Source organism: Lactuca saligna, chromosome 1 (genome assembly GCF_052625555.1).
Source record: "Lactuca saligna cultivar CGN05327 chromosome 1, ASM5262555v1, whole genome shotgun sequence".
Taxonomy (NCBI): domain Eukaryota; kingdom Viridiplantae; phylum Streptophyta; class Magnoliopsida; order Asterales; family Asteraceae; genus Lactuca; species Lactuca saligna.
This window is the reverse complement of record NC_136417.1, coordinates 88,623,345-88,645,481: the sequence shown is the minus strand read 5'-3', so window position 1 is coordinate 88,645,481 and position 22,137 is coordinate 88,623,345. Positions and strand designations below refer to the sequence as shown.

The window sequence follows — 22,137 nt, the reverse complement described above, 5'->3', positions numbered from 1 at the left end:
TGTCCTGAAAGTACACTACCTTTAAATGTTTCCCATAATAGTATGTTGCGTTAGATAATTGCGTATTTGGTGGTGGTTGTGAAAGTGCATGGCTTTAGACAAGATGTTAATTTAAAAATGTTATAGTTTTGGTCCTTATGGAGGGTGGGGTGGAGTAAGGAAAAATGGTCTTATTTACAAAATTAGCGGTCAAATGGTTAAATTTAACAACCCAAGGACCATTGGTTTAATGAAAACAAACCACAAGGTCCATTAATCTTACAAAATTAATAGTAAGACCAATAGTGTCAATTCTATTAAACTACATGGATACATGGACCAAACGTTTAATTTAATGATAAAAGAAATCCCGTTAATTAAAAAAATATGTTATAATCTAACATTCACTTTTAATAATGAAACATATACCAAAAGTCTAATTTAATGATATACAAAATAATGTTAATTAAAATATTATGTTATAATCTAACATTCACTTTTGATAATGAAATATCATATAAATTCATGAAGACTAATTTTATTTTTACAAGCGAACTACAGTGATCTTATCCCATGAAGTACGAAAGTATAGGAACCATATTTAAAAGTCTTATGGTAATATGAAACCCAAAAAAAATAAGGACAAAATTAAAAAATATGAAAGTCTAGGAAACAAAAATGTCAATATACGAGATTTTTATGGAAACCTAAAAAATTTAAGAATCAAACATTCTAATATATGAAAGTCTCGTGACTAAAGTTTGATTTTGAATCCTCCCTCCCCCCTTCCCTTCTTCCATTCCGTCCGAAGAGTAACTAAGACCAATTTAGTCACGTTTTCATGTTTCAATGGAACACTTTCAGTTTTTGATTATTCTCTTTACCATACATATGCGATAGTTTTGTGTTTATCCGTTTTAAGTTACCAACAAACCTAATTAATTGTATATAAAGATAATTGATTTTGATTCTTTGTATTTACTTACTATTTCAATTAGGCTTAGCACTCATGTTATGGACTTGTGAGTATGATTCTTGTTTTTATTTTTTCGGTGGTGATGGCAGTGAGATTTTTCGGTGCGATGACCGAAAAGACAATGAAGTTGGTGGTTTTCTTCAAGTAAGAGAGAAAGGAGGGACCAAGGAGGTATGAGTTCCAATAGTTTGTTTACTATGCCTTTTGGGAAACCACATGGGCCAATTGCGAAATTTATGAAAGGACCGAAACAACACACCTTCAAACAACAATAACCTTTGATTCTTGATTAGTTTTCATGTCAACTTTATATGTACGAAACACCCTAAATAGACGTTATATATCCTATGATTTTTCTTAAATTTAAGCATCCACTCACACATAATATCTATGTAAATCACAATTAGCTTAAGTCAAATTGTATCCATAATCTATAGTTTAATCGAAAGCTTAAACGAAATGAAGTGACATCCAATTATTAAACTGTACTATTATTAGATGTGATATTGACGTTCAATAAATATAAAATTTAATGGACGTGATACTCATACATATATGATAAATTATATTTTATAAATGTAATTTATTGAATTTTGAAGACTTCAATCCATCATAGATAAATTTTGATATAATTATATAGATAGCAATTGAATTGATAATATGCTATTTCGTTAGAGATTGTAAATTTAGGTAATATGTCATCATCAGCATTATGCTGAAGTACAAGGGCTATACTGAAACTATATTGAAGTAAATGGTTCATTAATGAAATTTTTAGAAAAGGATATTTGCCTCCACGACTTGCCTTTTTTTCATAAATCCCTCTCATCCTTTCTATCATCGTACAACTCAGAAAGAGATTAATCCCCTCACTTCTGTCATTCAAGAACAAACGACCTAATCCATGGCGATCGCAGATATCCACGAAGATATCATCAAAACCCACATCTTGACCAGACTCGACGGTCAAACCCTCGCCGCCGCCGGCTGTGCATCTTCCCAGCTACAATCCCTCTGCTCCGATCAAAAACTATGGTCCGATATCTGCTCCTACAATTGGCCGTCCACCGTCGATCCTTTGGTAAGCCAAGCCATCTCCAATTTCCCTTCTGGCTACCGTTCTTTCTATTCCGACTCCTCCTCATCCCCCACCTACCGTCTATCCACCACCACATCATTACCTGCAACCTCCCACATTATCTCATCCGTCGACCTGAGATACCACGACGAGCTTATCTTTTCCACGGTTGAATCCACCAACACCACACCAAGCGACTGGTTCCAATCGTCTCCGTTTCGTATTGATCTTCTTGAACTTAAAGAACTCATACCCTCATCGATTAAATTCTCCGGCGACAATCAGATGCTACTATCCAATCTTGAAAAGCACATGACGTTGAGTTGGATCATGATAGACCCAACCCAGAACCGAGCAGTGAATCTATCAAGCATAAAGCCTGTCTCTGTTCGTCGGAACTGGTTGACCGGGAACATAGAGGTGATATTCGCCGTCGTGATCGCTCCCGACGTTCCCCTACATGGTAATGATTACGTGAACTGCAATATACAGATTACATGCGGGGTAAAAGAAGGCGGAGGAGAGTTAAACGTGAGCGGGGCTAGTTTAATGGTATTGGACATGGATGGCAAGTGTTTGAGCGGAAAGGAGAGTATGGTAATTTTACAAGGACTTGCGGTAGCCCAGCTGCGGAGGAGGAGGTATAGCGGCGGAGGAGAGGAGCAGAAAGAGAGGTACGGCGAGTTCATTCAAAGAAGGAGAGAGAGAAAGGAGAAGATGGAGAGGAGAGAGAGACGGGTTGACATGGCTTGCGTCGCGAGTGGGGTTGGAATCTTGATGGCATTTTGGTCATTTGCCCTCTCGTGGTAAATTCAACCAATCGAATTCAAATCCAAGACCTAAATTTCTTTATATTAACATAATAACATTCTTTTAAGGATCACGAAAACACAATATTCTTTTATTATTTTGATTTATATGATATGATATGTTTTTTTTTAATTGAATTTTATTTAATAGGTATGCAAAACTTACATTTATTATTGGCGAGATATTCTTGTATATGATTAATAGCTAATTCAATTATAATATGCAATAATGCAATATAGTTTGGTTTTATTTGATTTGGGTGGATATCGAAGGTCAAGAACCAAAAAAGGTGATTCAAAATTGATTAAATTGAAACCAAACTTGTCTATCCTAAAATCAAACCGATTTAATAGCTTGATCTCATGCCTTGGTTATAACCTTCCGTAGGCCGTAGTTTTAGGACTTTAGGTTGCAACTTGATAAGCAATTAAGGAGTAGTAGTCAAGGCTTTGATGCATGCGTTACAACATTAGGTATAAGCGGTATATTGCTATGAATAAATGAAATTATAATAAAAAATGAAATAGACAACAAAGTGGAAAGAATTATAATATTGAATTTTTATGTTCCACAAGCCGTGAGGACGTTGAGGGTGCGAAGTTAGGGCTGATAATTCTCGATACGACACGCGACACGACCCGCAACACAACACGAAATAAATGAGTTTGGGTTGAGTTTTTCAACCCGCCAATCCGCTAACCCGTCAACCCGCCAACCCGTTTATTAAACGGGTCATATATGAGTTTCTAAAAAAATAAACGGGTTGACCAACCAACCCGTTTATATTCTTAAAAAAAATTATTTTTTTTATATGTATTTATGTATTAAGTATTAATATTTAATAACTATTATATAATATATACTATTTATTCATAGACCATTTGATTGTTTTGACATTATTACTCATGGTGGATGGTCTAAGGTCATAAGTCGTAACCTATAAGGCTAAGTTTGTAACATGTTTGTATGAATGTTTTTAATTTTCATTTGGATGTTTAAGACTTAAATATCTAAAACTTGGACCCACGAACCCGCCAACTTGTGAACCCGTATAAATAAATGGGTTGGTAGGTCATATATGGGTTTATTTTCCAAACCCGCCGACCCGTGACCCGCCAACCCGTGACCTATATTTAAATGGGTCGTGTTTGGGTTGGCATATTTTGACCCGTCAGCCCGCCATCCCGCGACACACCAACCCGAACACGACACGATTGTCAGGCCTATGCGAAGTGGACAGATATACAGGAACCAATCTTTTATTATATATTTTTATTTAAAACTAAAAATTTATAATAACGATAAAAGCTTTTTTTTTACTCGTCTGAACCTTTGATGATATTTAGTTTCTCAGGACCAACTAGCTCCAAACAACTTGACAAATTATTCAAAATGTTATTTGTTACTAAATAAATAGAAAAAATAAATAAAGTAAAACTAATAAATAAAGAAAAACGTTATTCTATAAAGACATATAATATAAATATAAATAAATTCTAAAATAAGTAAAAGAATTGTTATGATGCACGAAACTAACAACATTAAAAGAATTACATAACATGAAATCTTAAATATAATTGTAGCAACAAATAATTTTATATATTTTCAAAAATAAAAAAATTAAGTAATAGAAAATTTATAATTTCAATAATTAATATTTATTAAAGATTATATAAACGGAAGTAATTTATTGTTATAATATATAGCATTTCATTCTCTAAAGGAAAACACCTCTCCCCATAGAATAAAAACCAACTTAGCAGTAAGAATCGCATCTAGTGATGAATGTTTTATTTTAATGAAAAAATAACAGTTGTGGCGGACAACAAAATATCCAAAGTTGGAATATACGAGATCGATGATGACTGGAAGCCCTTCTCGACTCATAATTATGACAACAATATTGAATCAGATGGTGAAGATGATGAGGATGCCATCGCTGATATAATGATCGTGGGGGAAGAGAACAAGTTTGATGACATGAGTGACACGTTAGAGGAAGGAGAAATAGAGTTAGATTTAGAGTCGAGAAGAGTCCCTGAATCACAGTTCGAGGTGAATGATCATGAAGCCACAGTAGTTGAATCCCCGGTGGAGGCTCCGGCAGACGTTCCCGGAGGAGTGGGAGTCGAAGCAATCATTATCGACGGGAGTCAGGAAAATCTGAATGGGGAACTGGGTCGGAATAAGGAAGACCAACAGTCTCAATTTAATGGGACTACTCAAATGCGGATAGATACTATAGAAGATGGATGCATGGTCGATAACGTGGAGCATGGGAACCCACTTATGTCCCTTGGGAAAATACGGGAACAATTACGAAAAGGTGGAATTGGACCTTTTCCAAATTCGGACCCTAGGATGAATAACGAGCCCAATAATGTAAGTAATTTAGAAATGGATCCAAATGGATCTTATCTTAAACGCAAGAAGGTTCACCAGGCATCATTAAACATAAACAATATCCATTTATGCCCTACCCACATTGACGATCAAACAAATCAGGAGGTCATAGGTTCGGAGTCGGGTAACCATTCCTCTCTTGATCTTAATCGAACCCCTAACAACGTTTCTCACCCATCTCAATCCAATAGACCCCCAACCATTCCTCATATTTCTGAAATCGAAAAAACTGTTGAAATCGGTCGACTCATTGGATTTGAGATAAATGGCGATAATGAAATTTTGGCCGAAATCACTGGTATGGACGGAGAGCACGTTGCAGATCAATGAAGTTACTGTCGGTTAATATAAGGGGAATGGGAGAACAACATAAACTCGAATGGATCAGGACGTTGAGGCAAGTTAATAAAGTTTCAATAGTATGTATACAAGAAACGCAATTGCAACTGGGAGTGGAGGAATCAACTATTACAAAGGGGTGGGGGACGAAAATTATGGATCCGATTGTGTGGAAGCAATGGGTAGGTCAAGGGGCATCCTTACTATATGGGATAAGTCATACTTTTCCTTTACAGATTCAGTCAAATCTCGATCCTTTTTAGTGACTCATGGAGTATTTCAAGGTTCGGGCCTGAACATTTCCATTGTGAATGTATATGCTCCACAATCTATTATTGAGAAACGGTGTTTGTGGGAGAATCTGTTACAATTAATGAGATCAAGGAAGTCAATGTGGGTTCTTATGGGAGACTTCAATGCAGTAAGAAGACGGGATGAAAGGTTAAACTCCAATTTTTGTTGTATCACAGCTCGTGACTTCAACAAGTTCATCCAAGATGGCGGACTACATGAATTAAAAAAAATGGGAGGATTTAAGTACACGTATTACTAAAATTTTGGTGCTAAACTAAGTAAACTTGATCGGATTCTTGTTTGTCCAGAATTTGTATTAAAGTTTCCACAAGCCTCATGCACTGCTCTCCTAGGGATCAATCGACCATTGTCCAATTCTTCTCAAATTAAGTTCGATGGATTATAGGCCTATTCCATTCAGACTCTTTAATTCGTGGATCCTTAGACGGGGGTTTAATGAAGTCGCCCTCAGGGCAATATCAAAATTTAGAGGATACAGGGCACCTGATAGATATGTTCTTAACAAGTTGAAGTTCTTAAAAAACAAAATTAGAAGCTGGAGATCAATAGAACATTCAAAGGAGGCTATTGAGTTCTCAAAGATTAAAGGAAGATTGATTTAACTGGATAAAAAGGCTGAAAGGAAGGAGTTACAGAGCCCTAAAATACAAGAATGGGCAAGATTATTCAGAATTGGAGAAAATGGTGAGCATGGATCTGAGACAAAAGGCAAGATTAAAATGGTTGACTGATGGGGATGAAAATACCAAATTTTTTCATGGTTTTGTAAACAATCGGAATAGAAAAAAATACTATAAACGGCCTCATGCTAAATGGTTGGTGGACAAGTCAACCAAGCGAGATTAAAGATGAAGTCTTTAAGTTTTTCTCGACAAAATTTAAGGAGAAATGGAAGACAAGACCGGAATTCAGAAGTAACAGATTTAAAAGGCTTTCAAGTACTAGCAGTGAGCTTTTAGAAGGAGGTATTTATGAAGATGAAGTGAAAAGTGTTGTGTGGGAATGCGGGAATGATAAGGTTCCGGGACCGGATGGTTTCACTTTTAATTTCCTGAAAAAATATTGGGAGGTCTTGAAGGAGGATATTATTGCGTATGTGAAACATTTCGAGAAGTGGGCTATACTCTCCCAGGGATGTAACTCTTCGTTCATAACACTGGCAGCTAAGGTCAAAGACCCTCTATCCCTTGGTGATTACAGGCCAATCAGTCTTATTGGCTCATTATACAAAATAATAGCAAAAATCCTAGCTTCAAGGATCTGATTGGTGATGGGTGAATGTATTTATGAAGTTCAAACTGAGTTTGTGGAAGGGCGGAATATTCTAGAAGGACTACTTATAGTTAACGAGTTGTGTTCATGGGGGAAGAAGATCAATAAGCGGATTTTGCTCTTCAAAGCAGATTTTAATAAAGCTTTTGACTCGGTAAATTGGAAATTCTTGGATTCTATGATGCAGTAGATGAACTTCGGATTAAAATGTAGGTCTTGGATAAAAGGATGTTTGGAATCGGCTAGGGCCTCGATATTGGTTAACGGTAGTTCGACTGCAGAGTTCCAACTTGAAAAAAGAAGTAAGGCAGGGAGACCCTCTTTCGCCATTTCTCTTTATATTGGGCATGGAAGGGTTGAATATTGCAATAAAGGAAGCTGTGGCCAAAGGTGTCTTTCAAGGTATATCTATTCCAAATTCTGATATAAAAGTATCACATTTATTCTACACGGATGATGCCCTTTTCATTGGCGAATGGTCTAGTCAAAATATTAAAAACCTTGAAAGAATTCTTAAGTGCTTCCAAGTGTCTTCCAGCTTAAGGGTTAACTTTAATAAATCAAAAGTTTTTGGCATATGTGTTAATACTCAAGAGGCTGAAAATGGAGCATTACCGTTAGGATGTGAGTCTAGTGCAATACCATTCCCTTACCTTGGGATGCCAGTGGGGAGGAATATGAAAAGGAAAATCTCCTGGAACTTGATACTTGAAAAATTTAGAAATAAACTTTCTGGATGGAAGGCAAAGACCTTGAGTTTTGGTGGGAGGATGACTCTAGCAAAGGCAGTTTTGGGTAGTCTCCCCACATTTTATTTATCATTGTTTGCTGCTCCATCGGGGGTTATTGAGGCTTTAGAGAAAATCAGGAGAAATTTCATTTGTGGAGGTCCAGAAAATGAATAAAAAATTAAGTGGGTGGCCTAGTTTAGAGTTATAGCTCCTAAGGAGGTGGGTGGCTTAGGCCTCGGTGCCATAAAAGCATTGAACCTAGCTTTATTAGCAAAATGGAAATGGATAATTATCAATGAAGGAGACTCCTTATGGGTTAAGATCATAAAGGGTCTACACAATCTTGATATTATTCAACCTAATCGAATATCTTCTAGGTACCTAAGTGGAGTTTGGCAGAACATTGATAAATGTAAAAGTTCTCTGGGTAAATTTTCCATTGTAGACACGAAAGTGATTCGGTGGATACGGGATGGGATTCAGACTTTGTGTTTGAGGGGAAATTTAGAGTCGTTACTCTAAGAGGAAGGATCGAGCGGGCAAGCCACTGGAAACATGATGGATCCTTCATGTGGTGCAACTGGATCCCATTAAAAGTAAGCTGTTTTGTGTGGAGAGCAAGGTTGGATCAGATTCCATCAGTGAACGCCCTTATTACGCGAAGAGTACATATATACAGACTTTAAACTGTAGTGCTTGTATATATCTGATACGGAGTCCACAGATCATATGTTGGTCACTTGCCCGTTCGCATTTGCAATTTGGAACCAAATTTGGAATTGGTGTGGTATCATGCCTCGCCAACTATCCAGTATTAAGGAGATCTTAAACTTTGCAGCAGAGTGTAGACATCCCCCAAAAAAGAGGAGAGCAATTAACGCAATAATTTTTGGTACATTATGGTGTATATGGAAAGTAAGAAATGATAGAATATTCAACTTAAAATTTATCAACTTGGATATGGTGTTTGAAGGAGTAAAATACATGGTTTATGCATGGATTAAACATAGATATAGGAAAGAAAATTTTATATGGGGTGAATGGACAAAATCCCCTTTCTTTTTTATGTAATGTAATGTAATATGTGACTCTCACTAGTGACTTGCTAGTGAGTGTCTTATAATAAAATTGTCGGTTCCAAAAAAAATTGTGACAACCAAGCATGTTTTCCTTTTTCAATATATTGTAATGCACCTTTTAATTCCATATTTGGTTAATGTATACGAAACGCTAGCTAAGATTTCAAGTGTGTAACACCGGCATGGCCGATTCAATGATTTTCAATGTCCGGGGCGTGATATTAAATTAATGTCCTTATATATAAAAAATGTTATATAACAAAACTTAAACAAATTTTATAGTCAAACTAAATCAAGGTTATTCAAACAAAAACCTACAAAAATTGATTTAAAACAATGCCTCTATGCAATCTCTTATTTTATGATAATAAAGACTTAACAGATTTTAACTTTCCATACTCAAAACTGTGAATCTGTATAATCATTAATGAGTGATGGTCCTTCAGAGATATAATTTAATAACTCTAATTTCACAAAAAACTTCTTTTTGGGGAAGCAACTGTGTGCCAACAACAAAATATTATATGCTACTAACTTATTGAGAAACATGTACATTTCCTTTGCAAACTCCATAATTTGAAGAGTTGTCTGAAGGAGTTCACATTTTTATGCTTCATCCAACACCATTTCCTGCAAAACTTTATAATTCAATAAATAAATCTTGTGCATCATTATCAAATTCATCACCTCTAAATAAATTCATATTTAAAAATCCTTGTAACTTATTAGTAAAATGTTTTTTTTTCTATTTTGAGCACTCAATACTAGTCAAAAAGATAGAGTAGAAGCGAAAAAGGATACAACCGACTATCCATAACCACAACCAAAACAAAAATAAAAAATGGTATCAAAATTTCAGAATTAACATTTCATATTTTCATTAATTAAATTAACATTAAAATTTCAAAAATTTGATACATCATAATTTCATAAATTAAAACAACTAATCAGATTATTTAGAAAAGCCCCATCATATTATACATAAATAAAAAACACATCTCTTTTTCAAAATCAGAATTCAGATATCAAAATTTACATATCATATTTTCAAATATAAGATACATCAAAATTTTAGAAATTAAAATAAATTATCAGATTTTAACCATAAATCAAGTTTTCATATACCTCAGATTAATCAGAAATTAAAAACACACCAGGTATTTAAAATCGTAATTCACATATCAGAATTTCAAAATCAGATTTACACATCTACATTTAAAAATTGGAATTTACATATAAAATTTAACATACATTAGAGTAATAAAAAGGGTTTAGATCATTTTTGGTCACTTAACTTTTGGTTTTGTTCTCATTTGGTCACTTAACCCTTTTTAGGTTTTAAAAGGTCATCAAACTTTTGCCTTTGTGTTCATTTAGTCACTTAACTTTTGATTTGGTCACATTTAGTCACTTATCTTTTAAAATTGTGCTCATTTAGTCACTAAACTTTTAAATTTTTTTTAAAGTTTGGTGAGTAAATGAGCAAAATTTTAAAAGTTAGGTGACCAAATGAGCACAAACCTAAAAGTTAAGTGACTAAATGTGACCAAACCAAAAGTTAAGTGACTAAATGAGCATAAAGTCAAAAGTTTGATTACCTTTTAAAACTTAAAAATAGTTAAGTGACCAAATGAGCACAAAACCAAAAGTTAAGTTACCAAAAATGACCTAAACCCTAATAAAAAATCAGAAAAATAATTACATCATGAATTTAAGAAAATCTTATTGCAGAAAACCTTATAAAAGTCACAAGAAATTGAAGAAAAAAATTACCTCGAAAATTAATGAATCTTATAATAGGTATGGATCGATAAAACTAAAACTTTGATCAACAATTTCACTTCACCGGTAAGCATTGTACGAAGACTGAAATTTCATAAATATTCATAAATCATCACTATCAAAATTTTGCAACTTCATGTAGATTATGCAAGAAATTTCAAACATTAAAAAATACTTACTGGATTAAGATATTAGGAGGGCCAATTAACTCAATCACCCTGTTAAGACCGATAATAAATTTAGTACATTGGAGGCTCTTTTGAAACTTCAGAAAGAAGAAAATTAGTGGAAGCAAATAAGTAAGGATGAGAGAAAAGAACCATGAGTTTACTTTATACTAGATCAAGATTTTTAAATTTAATCATCGATCATCTTTCGCAGAACCAGATGCCTCATCTTCTTCATCTTCATTTATTAGGCGTGGCTGTTTTTTAGATCAAGATTCAAGAAGTCCGAAGTTTGATAAATCAATTTTTCGATTGGCGCCTAATTGGGTCTTGACACTAACGCTTCCGGACGCCCTGATGGACTAAACCTGCTACTAGATGAAATTTGGCCCAAATATTACAATACCAATAACAAACCACGAAAAATCGATGCCTCATTAAGATTTGCTACCCTGGGCCATAGCACAGCTTGTCCTGGGCTTGGGCCGACCCTAAAGACGGAGTAGAATGGCCATCCACAAGATCCAACCAAGGTGAGTTACATGGGTGTGCCGGCCTATAATATGTTCATAAGGTGTATTAGAAGGGAGTGTGTGTGTGTGTGTGTGTATATATATATATATATATATATATATATATATATATATGAGACGATTTAATTTTGTGAGATCGTGATACGTAATCCTAGCAACTCATTTTGTAGATAAAAAAACATTTTTAAAATGCAAAATAATTGAAAACTTTCGAAAAAGAATTTTCATATATTATTTTTGTCATTTATATTTTCCAAAAAAATTAAAAAAAAATACCAAAAATAAAAAAATAAAAAAATAAAATACATTTTTTTTATATTCTAGTAGAATATTTGGATATTTTATATATCTGATAAATTTAGTAGAATATTCTAACTTGTAAATATCATATTAGAATATTTATAGTGTAATATTCTATTAGCATATTTCACGTATTTAAAAAAAAAAACGGTAATTTTTTGAGGTAATTAAAGTGACGAAAATAATAATTAAAAAGAATTCGGATTTTTATTTTTATTTTGCATTTTAAAATTATTTTTGGATTTGGTTTCACAGTCTCATAAAATTAACATGGTCTCAAATGAACCTGAACCTTTATATATATATATATATATATATATATATATATATATATATATATATATATATATATATATATATATATATATATATATATATATATATATATATATATATATATGGTCCGGTTCCGATCAGGAGTCTTTTTTCAGCAAAAAAACAAAATTGGAAAAAAACTTTTGCATCATTGAAATTGAATCTTGGATAATAAAAATTGAATCATGGATCATAAAAATGATCCATGTTTCAATTTTAAAGATGCGAAAAAAAAAATTCTCATTTTTTTCTCTCCGATGTAGTATTATGCTCGATTTTATGATTTCTATTTTTTTTAGATTTTTTTTCGATTTTTTAAGATCTCCTCGCAAGTCTCAATTTTAAAATGAGTCATCACCCGATATTCTCTCTCTCTCTCTCTCTCTCTCTATATATATATATATATATATATATATATATATATATATATATATATATATATATATATATATATATATATATATATATATATGGGAAAAGTGAATATACCCTTAAGGGTATATAAGCTTAGGTACCCAAACATATATATATATATATATATATATATATATATATATATATATATATATATATATATATATATAAATATATATATATATATATATATATATATAGAGAGAGAGAGAGAGAGAGAGAGAGAGAGAGATGCATAAACATATAATCCGATCCAAATGATTTGCATCCAGATATGTTATTCTTTCGATAACATCGTCATTAATCTGGCTCAAATCCAGCCAAATCTGATCCACATTCAGGTAGATTGTAAGGTTGATCTGGATCTGGTCCTAATCTAAATTTCATCCTATTTGATCCAATCTTAGATGAGTTTTTACCAAATTTAGGGTAGATTTGGATCCATCTTTTGGCAAATATGGTTTACGATCCAATATTAGATTTGATTTCAACCGTAGGATATGGATCCGGTTATAATCTGGTTGATCGGATTAACTAAAAACTATTAAAAAAGCTTAACGATTGTAAGATCTCACATGATATCATGGTCCATATTATGCTCATTCTATGGTCACATATGCTAACATGGTCCATATTATATATGCATTCAAAGGTCGCACGTGCTAAAAATCTCAATATTATGCTTATTCTAAGGTCGCACGTGGTAATGTGCATGGTCAGGTTTATTCATATTATAAGGTCACAGGTGGTAACAATGTACAACTTATACACCCTCTAAGGTTGTGTGTGGTAATAAGGTCCACTTTATTCACATTATAAGGTCCACGGTGGTAATAATCTCCAACTTATACACACTCTAAGGCCGTGTGTGGTAATAAGGTCCATATTTTATGTGATATAGTCGCTTCATCGTAATTAGAACCACCTTTATTTTTACTTACATTATGAATACATATTTTTAGAGCATTTTCCTAAACTTGGCATATATAACCATGTATGTTTTATTGAGTTACTAGCATGCTCATCACTAGACCTTATAGGCTGACATTTTTTTTTTGTCAATATATACTTCAAATAGGTGTAGGCAGGATGTTGCTAATACAAATTGATGGAGATATACTTATTTATTGATAGTTAGATGATGGAGATATACTTATTTATTGATAGTTAGACATATAATGAGTATGAATTGATATGGGATATTGTTTGATACATTTTTTTAGAGTTGGAATTTTACTTAATGTACTAGATTAACATTTGAGAAGTAACACACCGTAAGATTTGAGTTTCTTTATATGGGCTTTCAACATGCAATGATAATTTATAGTTTTAGATATATTGCCTTGTGTTATATTGTAACGATATGAATTTCCAAAGCAAATTTTCATTTTTAAATCAGACTTTTAATCATAAAACAATATCAAAACATAATGTATCCAATGTCATCATCACAAAACAATTCCCAGAATCTGAAAACATAATCTCTATGAGTGTGTACGGATCATGCCGGCGTCTTCCCGCGATTCTCGCTAGTATCTAAAACACATAACACAACAACTGTAAGCATAAATGTTTAGTGAGTTCCCCATAATACCACATACAACACATATGCCTTTTCAGGCCATAACTCTGTGGGACCTTCCGATCCAAGTGTCTCAGGGGACTTTTGTCCCAAATCCCAGTAAACCTTCTGGTCCTAACTGTATCGACCTTCCGGTCTGTAACCTCCCGACCATCCGGTCCATATCATCTTGACCTTCTGGTCCTTATCATACATAACATACATAACACATACATATCACATAACAACATAAAATATATACATCTCATAACATGTAAGACCTTCGGTCACACATAGGTACCCTTCCCGGTACAGTATAGTGAGAAGACTCACCTCGAACGAAGTCGGATAAACTCTCGTGCTCAACGTCCCGACCTAGCCTCCTCTTATCATTCACATAACATTCCCGATAAATACTCGCTCATAGTCTCATCCCTAAGGATCGGGTAGAAGATCATTCTACCCCTCTTTGAATTCTCTTGAATCAGCCTTGACCAAAACCTTAAGGTCAACTAAAGTCAACATTCAGCTTTGACCCGACTCGTCGAGTACACATGGGCGACTCGGCGAGTCCATGTGGGTCCTCTGAATCCTTCTACCATCTCTTGGCACGTCGAGTTATCCCTTCACTCGACGGGTCACGCCTGCCACGAATCGCGGGGTAACCCCGACTCGACTCGCCGAGTCCACTTATGAACTCAGCGAGTTGCCTTCATGCTCACACTCAAAAGACCTTTTGAGGTCAGATCTGCTTCTCTAACCTATATGACCTTCCCAAGCATGATAATCACGTAAAGGTTCGAACTTTAGGCCCATGCATCACATTATCATCTCTATATGCCAAAATAACCCTTAATATGATAACCTAGGCCCCAAATCTCATAAAGGTTTGCATAAAGCTGAAGAATAAGGACTCTCTGGACCTCTCAAGGTCCAAATCTGATAATATTGTCACAAGGGGACACCACACATACTAGATATCTTACCAAAAGGGAAGAGAAGAAACCCTAGATTCATGAAATCTATTACTCAATGAAGATGGACAAGAATCCTTACCTCCCACAACAGCTCTAAACAAAATAATGGAAGATTTGAGTCCCACAAGTCAGCCTAGCTCGAAATCCTTCCTTCCTTTTGCTAAAACACACCAAAGAATGATGAATTAGCCTTCCTCTTGCACCACAAGCTTTCTCTCTGCTCTCTAAGGGTTTTCAAGGGTGAAGTAGCCGCAAATGAAGGCCATAAAGGCCTTTAAATAGGGCACAAGCGCCGAGATTTAGGGTTTCTGCCGCCAGCACAGACTCGTCGAGTCACCAAGTTGACTCGTCGAGTCCAATCATTAATCCAGTCCGCAGATTGCGATCCTACTCGACGAGTCTAGGTGCCAACTCGTTGAGTACTTCTCTCTAACTCAAAATAAATGAACAATATAGAATACCTGGGAATCCGGATGTTACATATATTTTCATATTATAAGGGTATTATAGTACGTGCACATTTAATACCACATCGATAGAAAATGAGAATGAAGCAATTAGTATAAGGGTCTGGATATAGTGGGAGAATTTAGGATGGGTGAGTGCTAAAGTGGGAGAATTTAGGATGGGTGATCTCCTTTGGAAGTTCTCTTTGGGTTCCTCCAAAGTGCATAATATATTTCTATGTATTTCTAGAGATGATAAATGATATTAGATCGATGTAATGGGTTGATGAGTTTGATGGGGATGTCCTACATCATTGGGGGGTGGGGGAGGTTAAATGGGTGCACCTCTGATCCAATATCGAATGGAAAGGAAAACAAAGCACTCCTTATAAAGGTGTGGGTACCTTTGCTATCAAGATGTATTTTAAAAGCATGATATCCTTATAAAGTTCTCCTCTTTGTGTGCCTCGAAAGCTGTCACACCCCGCTAAAGTGAAAACATGAGGTGTGGTAGTATAAAGGGTTTCATAGAAAAAGTTAAAAGACAATACCAACCATAGTATTAAAAATCATTACAATTTTACAATGGGTTTGAACAACTTTTATGTAACAACGTAATTTTCAAAACAAAATTTTCATTTTTCAACAAAAAAATTTATATAAAAATATTCTCAAAAGTATTCAACCATAGTTATCAAAACATAACATATCCCAAGATCACAAAAACAAATCCCTCCTCTAGTGTGTACGAGTCACGCCGATGCCTTCCCACGGTCCTCGCTAGTACCTGAAACACATAACACAACAACTATAAGCATAATTGCTTAGTGAGTTCCCTAATATACCACATACAACACATACGCCACTCGAGGCTACGGTACGACCCTCCGGTCGATGTGTCTCAGTGGAACGCTCCAGTACCATAGCTTGTTGGGCCCTCCGGCCCGGTCTGAATCGTTGGACCCTCTGTTCCGGTCTATATCGTTGGACCTTCCGGTCCGGTGTATACAATCATATAACATGCAAATATCACATATCACATAGATTCACATAATCTCATACATAACACATAAGACCCTCCGGTCCACATAAATACCACTCTAGGTAACGTATCATGAGAAGACTCACCTCGTGTAGCTCGGTAACTCGTAAATCTCAGAAATCTCGGACTCTGTGAGAATAAGATCTAGCCTCCGCCTAATCATATGAAATAACACTCAACATCAACACATTTCCCTAGGCTAGACCATTCCATCTAATCACTCTCATGAAGGTAAAAGACCATTTTACCCCTTACTTGGCTCAATTACACTAAAGTTGACCAAACCCTAAAAGTCAACAAAAGTCAACCCCCCGGGTTATGCTACGCGTACCAAACGTGTACGCTGGGCGTACCCGGAGCCTTCACAGAAACAGGGTGCGTAGCTGCTTACGCCGCGCGTACTGGGATTACGCCCAACGTAATCCCCAGTTTCCTTATCCATATCATTCAGATCTTAATTAGTTAAGACTTGCATCCAAACTTCAGATCTGACTCCTCTAATGTGACTTAATCCATAAAGTTGAAACCTTTAAGCCTTTGCATGGCTGTAAAGGTCACTTTCTGCTCAAAACACCTTTCCTCTTTCCATAATGAGACTATAACTCATGCATGACACAAGATCCACCTCGAAGACTAGATTTTTATGGCTCCTCAATACATTATACACTAGAAAAGGTTAGATCTAAGCTTATGGAGACTCTTTGCACATAAAGTCTCCAACTTTGAAACAAAAACCCTAAAAATGGTCCAAAAAGCAAAACTTATGAATTACAAGGAAAGCTTTGAGCTTTTTACCTCAGAAAGGATCTCTAACCATTATAGAACTCGGATCTACACTTGTTCTTCAACTTCTAGCTCTAACAATGGCTCCTTCTTTTCCTTCTTCACCTTGAAAAGATAACTTCAAGATCAAAAACACACACACAAGCTAAAGCACGAATCTCAGCTCTCTAAGGACTTACTCAAGGGGATATGGTGGCTCGGGCAAAGGACTACATGTTCCTTTTATAGTGCAAAAGACAGGAATTAGCGTTTTACATCTGGGCCGGTTATGCCCGACATAACCTTGGGTACGCCCAGCGTACCCGGATGAATCCGCGTACAAATTAAGCGCGTGAGTACGCGCAACGTACACTTCAGTACGCCCAGCGTACTCACTAATCCACCATGCAACTTTGAGGGATTAATATGCCAACTCTCCAAAATAAAAGGGGTCATAAGCTTACCTGGAGTTCGGGCTGTTACAATTCTCCCCCACTAGAACCAGACTTCTCCCTCGAAGTCTCATGTTGCGAACAACTCCAGATGCTGCTCCTGCATCTCCAACTCTGGCTCCCAGATCAGCTCGGACCCTCTCCGATGTTGCCACTGGACCTGAACCAGGGGCACTTCCTTGTTCCTCAGAACCTTGATCCTCCGATCCAAGTTTACGATCGGCTTCTCAGCATAATTTAGACTTGCGTCCACCTGGATATCCTCTAAGGGTACTACTGTCGACTCATCGACAATACACTTCCTCAGTTGCGACACGTGGAAGGTATCATGAATCTGGTCCAACTCCGTAGGTAGCTCCAAGCGATACGCTACCTTGCCCACCCTCGCGATTACTCTAAACGGCCCAATATACTAGGGGTCCCAACTTGCCCCTCTTCCTGAATCGGATCACTCCTTTCCAAGGAGATACCTTCAGGAGCACGAAATTACCGACCTGGAACTCAAGTTAGGATCGTCGCCTATCTGCATAACTTTTCTGGCGACTCTGAGTGGTCAATAACCTATTTCTAACCTGCTGTATCTGCTCTGTCATCTGAAGCACTATCTCTGTACTACCCATCACACGCTACCCTACCTCGCCCCAGCAAATGGGGGTACGAAACATCCTTCCATACAACAGCTCAAAAGGTGGCATACCAATGCTCGAGTGATGGCTGTTGTTATAGGAAAACTCAGCCAAGGGCAAATACGTGTCCCAACTCCCGCCGAAGTTCAATACACATGCCCGAAGCATGTCCTCGAGCGTCTGAATCGTCCGCTCGCTCTGCCCGTCGGTCTGTGGGTGGTACGCGGTACTAAAATGTAGTCTCGTACCCAATTCCTCATGAAATTTCTTCCAAAATTTGGAGGTGAAACACACATCTCAATCTGTGACAATCGAGATCGGTACTCCATGCTACGATACCACCTCCTTCACGTACAATTCTGCCAACCTCTCCGCAGAAGAGCTCTTACTGATGGCAAGGAAATGAGCGTTGTTCGTCAACCTATCCACAATCACCCAAATTGCATCGACACCCCTAGCAGTCCTCGACAATTTGGTGATAAAATCCATGGTAGTCTGTTCCCACTTCCACTCGGGAATCTCGAATGACTGTAACTTACCATGCGGGCGCTGGTGCTCGGCCTTAACCTTGCGACAGGTCAAGCGCCTCTCTACGAACTATGCAACATCCCTTTTCATACAGGGCCACCAATACTCTTTCTTCAGGTCCAAATACATGTTAGTGGCCCCGGGGTGGATCGAGAACTTCAATCTATGCGCCTCCTCCATCAAGACGGTACACGTTATGCCCACAAATGATATCCAAACCCGACCCTGGAAGGTCATAAGCCCTCGACTATCGGTAACAAACTCCGATACCTGCCCGATCACTCACTCTCTCTTGCGGTTCTTCGGTCTCACAACCTCCGCTTCACCCCTCGAATGGTGTCCCATACTAGAGTCATCACTGTCAATCTATTGCAAATATCTCGTATCGGGGCGCCCTCCGCCCTATGGCTCAGGGCATTGGCTATAACATTAGCCTGGTCCGGGTGGTACAGGATCTCACAATCATAATCCTTTACTACATCCAACCATCTCCTCTGGCGCATATTCAGGTTGGGCTGATCCATCAAATACTTCAAGCTCTTGTGGTCCGTGTATATCGTACACCGAACCCCATACAAATAGTGACGCCAGATCTTGAGGGCGAACACTACAGCACCAATTCCGTATCATGAGTGGGATACCTCGACTCATGAGGCTTTAGCTGTCTCGATGCATATACTATCACATGCCCCCTCTGCATAAGCACCGCTCCCAACCCTGATATCGATACATCACAATATACTACGAAATCCCCATCCCCTCCGGAAGGACCGACACCGGGGCTTCGTATAATCTCTGGTGAAGTGTCTCGAACGAGGTCTGCTGCTCCGGACCCAAAGAAAAAGTGACACCCTTCCGGGTCAACTTGGTGAGTGGCATGACAATCTTGGAGATATCCCTAATAAATCTCCGATAATAGCCTGCTAACCGTAAGAAACTCCTGATCTCAGTAGGTGACCTTGGCACCTCCCAGCTCATCACAACATCAATCTTGGCCGGATCGACCAATATCCCCTGCTGATTAACGAGATGCCCTATGAACTGGACCTCCCGTAACCAAAAATCACACTTGGAGAATTTGGCGTAAAGCCTCTCCGATCTCAGAATTCTGAGGATTTCCCTCAAATGCTCCTCATGCTGATCTCTGGATTTTGAATATACCAAGATATCATCGATGAAAACAATCATTGATCGATCCAACATCAGCCTGCACACCCGGTTCATGGGATCCATGAACGCTGCTGGTGCATTGGTGAGCCCGAATGGCATCACCATGAACTCGTAATGCCCGTAACGAGTTCTGAACGTTGTCTTCTGGACGTCCTCATCCCGCACCCTCATCTGGTGATATCCCGACCTCAAATCTATCTTGGAGAACCAAGATGCCCCCTGCAACTGATCAAATAGATCGTCAATCCTCGGTAACGGATAACGGTTCTTGACCGTCAACTTGTTTAACTCTTGGTAATCGATACACATCCGGTGTGAACCATCCTTCTTCTTGACAAAAAGGATCAGCGCTCCCCAAGGTGAGCTACTCGGTCTAATAAACCTCTTTCCCAACAGCTCCTGAAGCTGCGAGGATAACTCCTGCATCTCGGACGGCGCAAGGCGATAGGGTGCCTTGGCGATAGGTGCTGCCCCTGGCACCAAGTCGATACGAAACTCCACCTGTCTCTTGGGAGGCACGCCCGACAACTCCTCGGTGAAAACATCAGGGAACTCCTGCACAATTGGGATCTCATCAATCGAACTTGGTTTCCCAGCGGCCACTCGCGTGTCCATCACATAGGCCACGAATCCTCTACAACCCTGCTGTAAACTCTGTCTCACCCTAGCAGCTGAACAAAATGCTGACTCAGGACGGGTACCCTCTCCGTACTCCATAAGTACTCCCCCACTAGGGTCTCATATCATTACCAACTGACGCTCGCAGTGTATAAAAGCTCCAATCGGCTCAACCAATCCATGCCCACTATAACACACACATCCCCCATCGCAATCGGTACCCGATCTATCAGGAATTCCACACCGAAGATCTCAATGATACATCCTCGAATCACATCCGTGGCATACACTGCTCACTCGTTAGCTATAGAAACTTGTAGAGGTCGACTCAAGGCCTCTCGACAAATACTAATATGGAGACTGAAGGCTAATAACACAAAAGATCGACTCGCTCCCGAGTCAAATAGCACTAAGGCAGGTACAAAACTCACAAGAAAAGTACCTACACATAACATAATATAAGCATAATATCTCAGACTTAAATAAATAGAGAGAAGAATACATACAAGCCACAACGTCGGGTGCTGCGCGGACCTCCTCCGCTGTCAACTGAAAGGCCCTCCCACGAGCCTTTGGCGCCTCGGCCTTCACTGGCCGATCCTCGGTAGCCCTGGTCGCAGGCACAGATCCCTGCTGAAGCTGAGGACACTCGGCCTTCTGATGGCCGGTCTCGTTGCAATGGAAGTAAACCGAAAATCCCTTGGGTCAATCCCTCGCGATATGCCCCTCCTTCCCGCACTTGTAGCATACTCCTACCCGACACGACCCCTTGTGACTCTTGCCGCACTTCCCACAAGTGAGGCTGTTCGCGCTCCCAGATCTTGAATTAGCGGGCTTAGCCCGCTTGGCTGCCGGCTGAGACTGAGCCAACCGTCGATCCATCCTCTGGGACTCGGCCTCCTCCCTGGCCTGAGTCTCCAACTCGATCTCCCTCTTCCGGGCATTTGCCTGGAGCTCAGAAAATATCCGGTAAGTCGAGTTCACCACGAACTCCTGAATATCTCTCCTCAGAACACTCAGATACCGGCTCATGCGAGCCTACTCAGTAAATACCTGCTCAGGGCAAAACATCGCCCTCTCGTGAAACTTCCTGGTAATGAGTGTAACAGAATCAGTACCGTGCTTGAGGGTCAAGAACTCCTGAATCAATCGTTCCCTCTCCACCGGGGGAACATACTCATCTCTAAACATGGCGGTGAACCTTTCCCAGGTCACCTCAGAAATCTCTGCCAGAGTGAAGGTCGCCGTCAAGAACTTCCACCAATCCTTCACTCGCAAGCGGAGCTGGTTCAGAGCGAACCACACCCTCAAGTGTTCTGGACAAGAACACATATAGAAACATCCCTCGATGTCAGAAATCCATCTCATCATAGCAATCGGGTCCTATGTCCCATCGAAATCTGGTGGCTTCGTGTTGCTGAACTCCCAAAACAACAACGAGTCACCTCCCTGAGGTCTGGCA

General features: G+C 38.2%; 1 protein-coding gene and 1 pseudogene across 1 annotated transcript; both read left to right on the top strand.

Moving 5' to 3' along the window:
• The first annotated feature begins 1,761 nt into the window (after positions 1-1,761).
• On the top strand, positions 1,762-3,064 carry LOC145041169 (F-box protein At2g27310 pseudogene; annotated as a pseudogene).
• Positions 3,065-7,519: 4,455 nt separating this feature from the next.
• Positions 7,520-8,077, top strand: LOC145009572 (uncharacterized). Its single transcript, XM_078968247.1, has one exon. It carries the CDS (start codon positions 7,520-7,522, stop codon positions 8,075-8,077), a length of 558 nt encoding a protein of 185 aa, XP_078824373.1.
• Positions 8,078-22,137: the final 14,060 nt, after the last annotated feature.

Coding starts and splice junctions, on each gene's coding strand:
- LOC145009572 (XM_078968247.1), top strand. CDS start 7,520: ATGGAAGGGTTGAATATTGCAATAAAGGAAGCTGTGGCCAAAGGTGTC.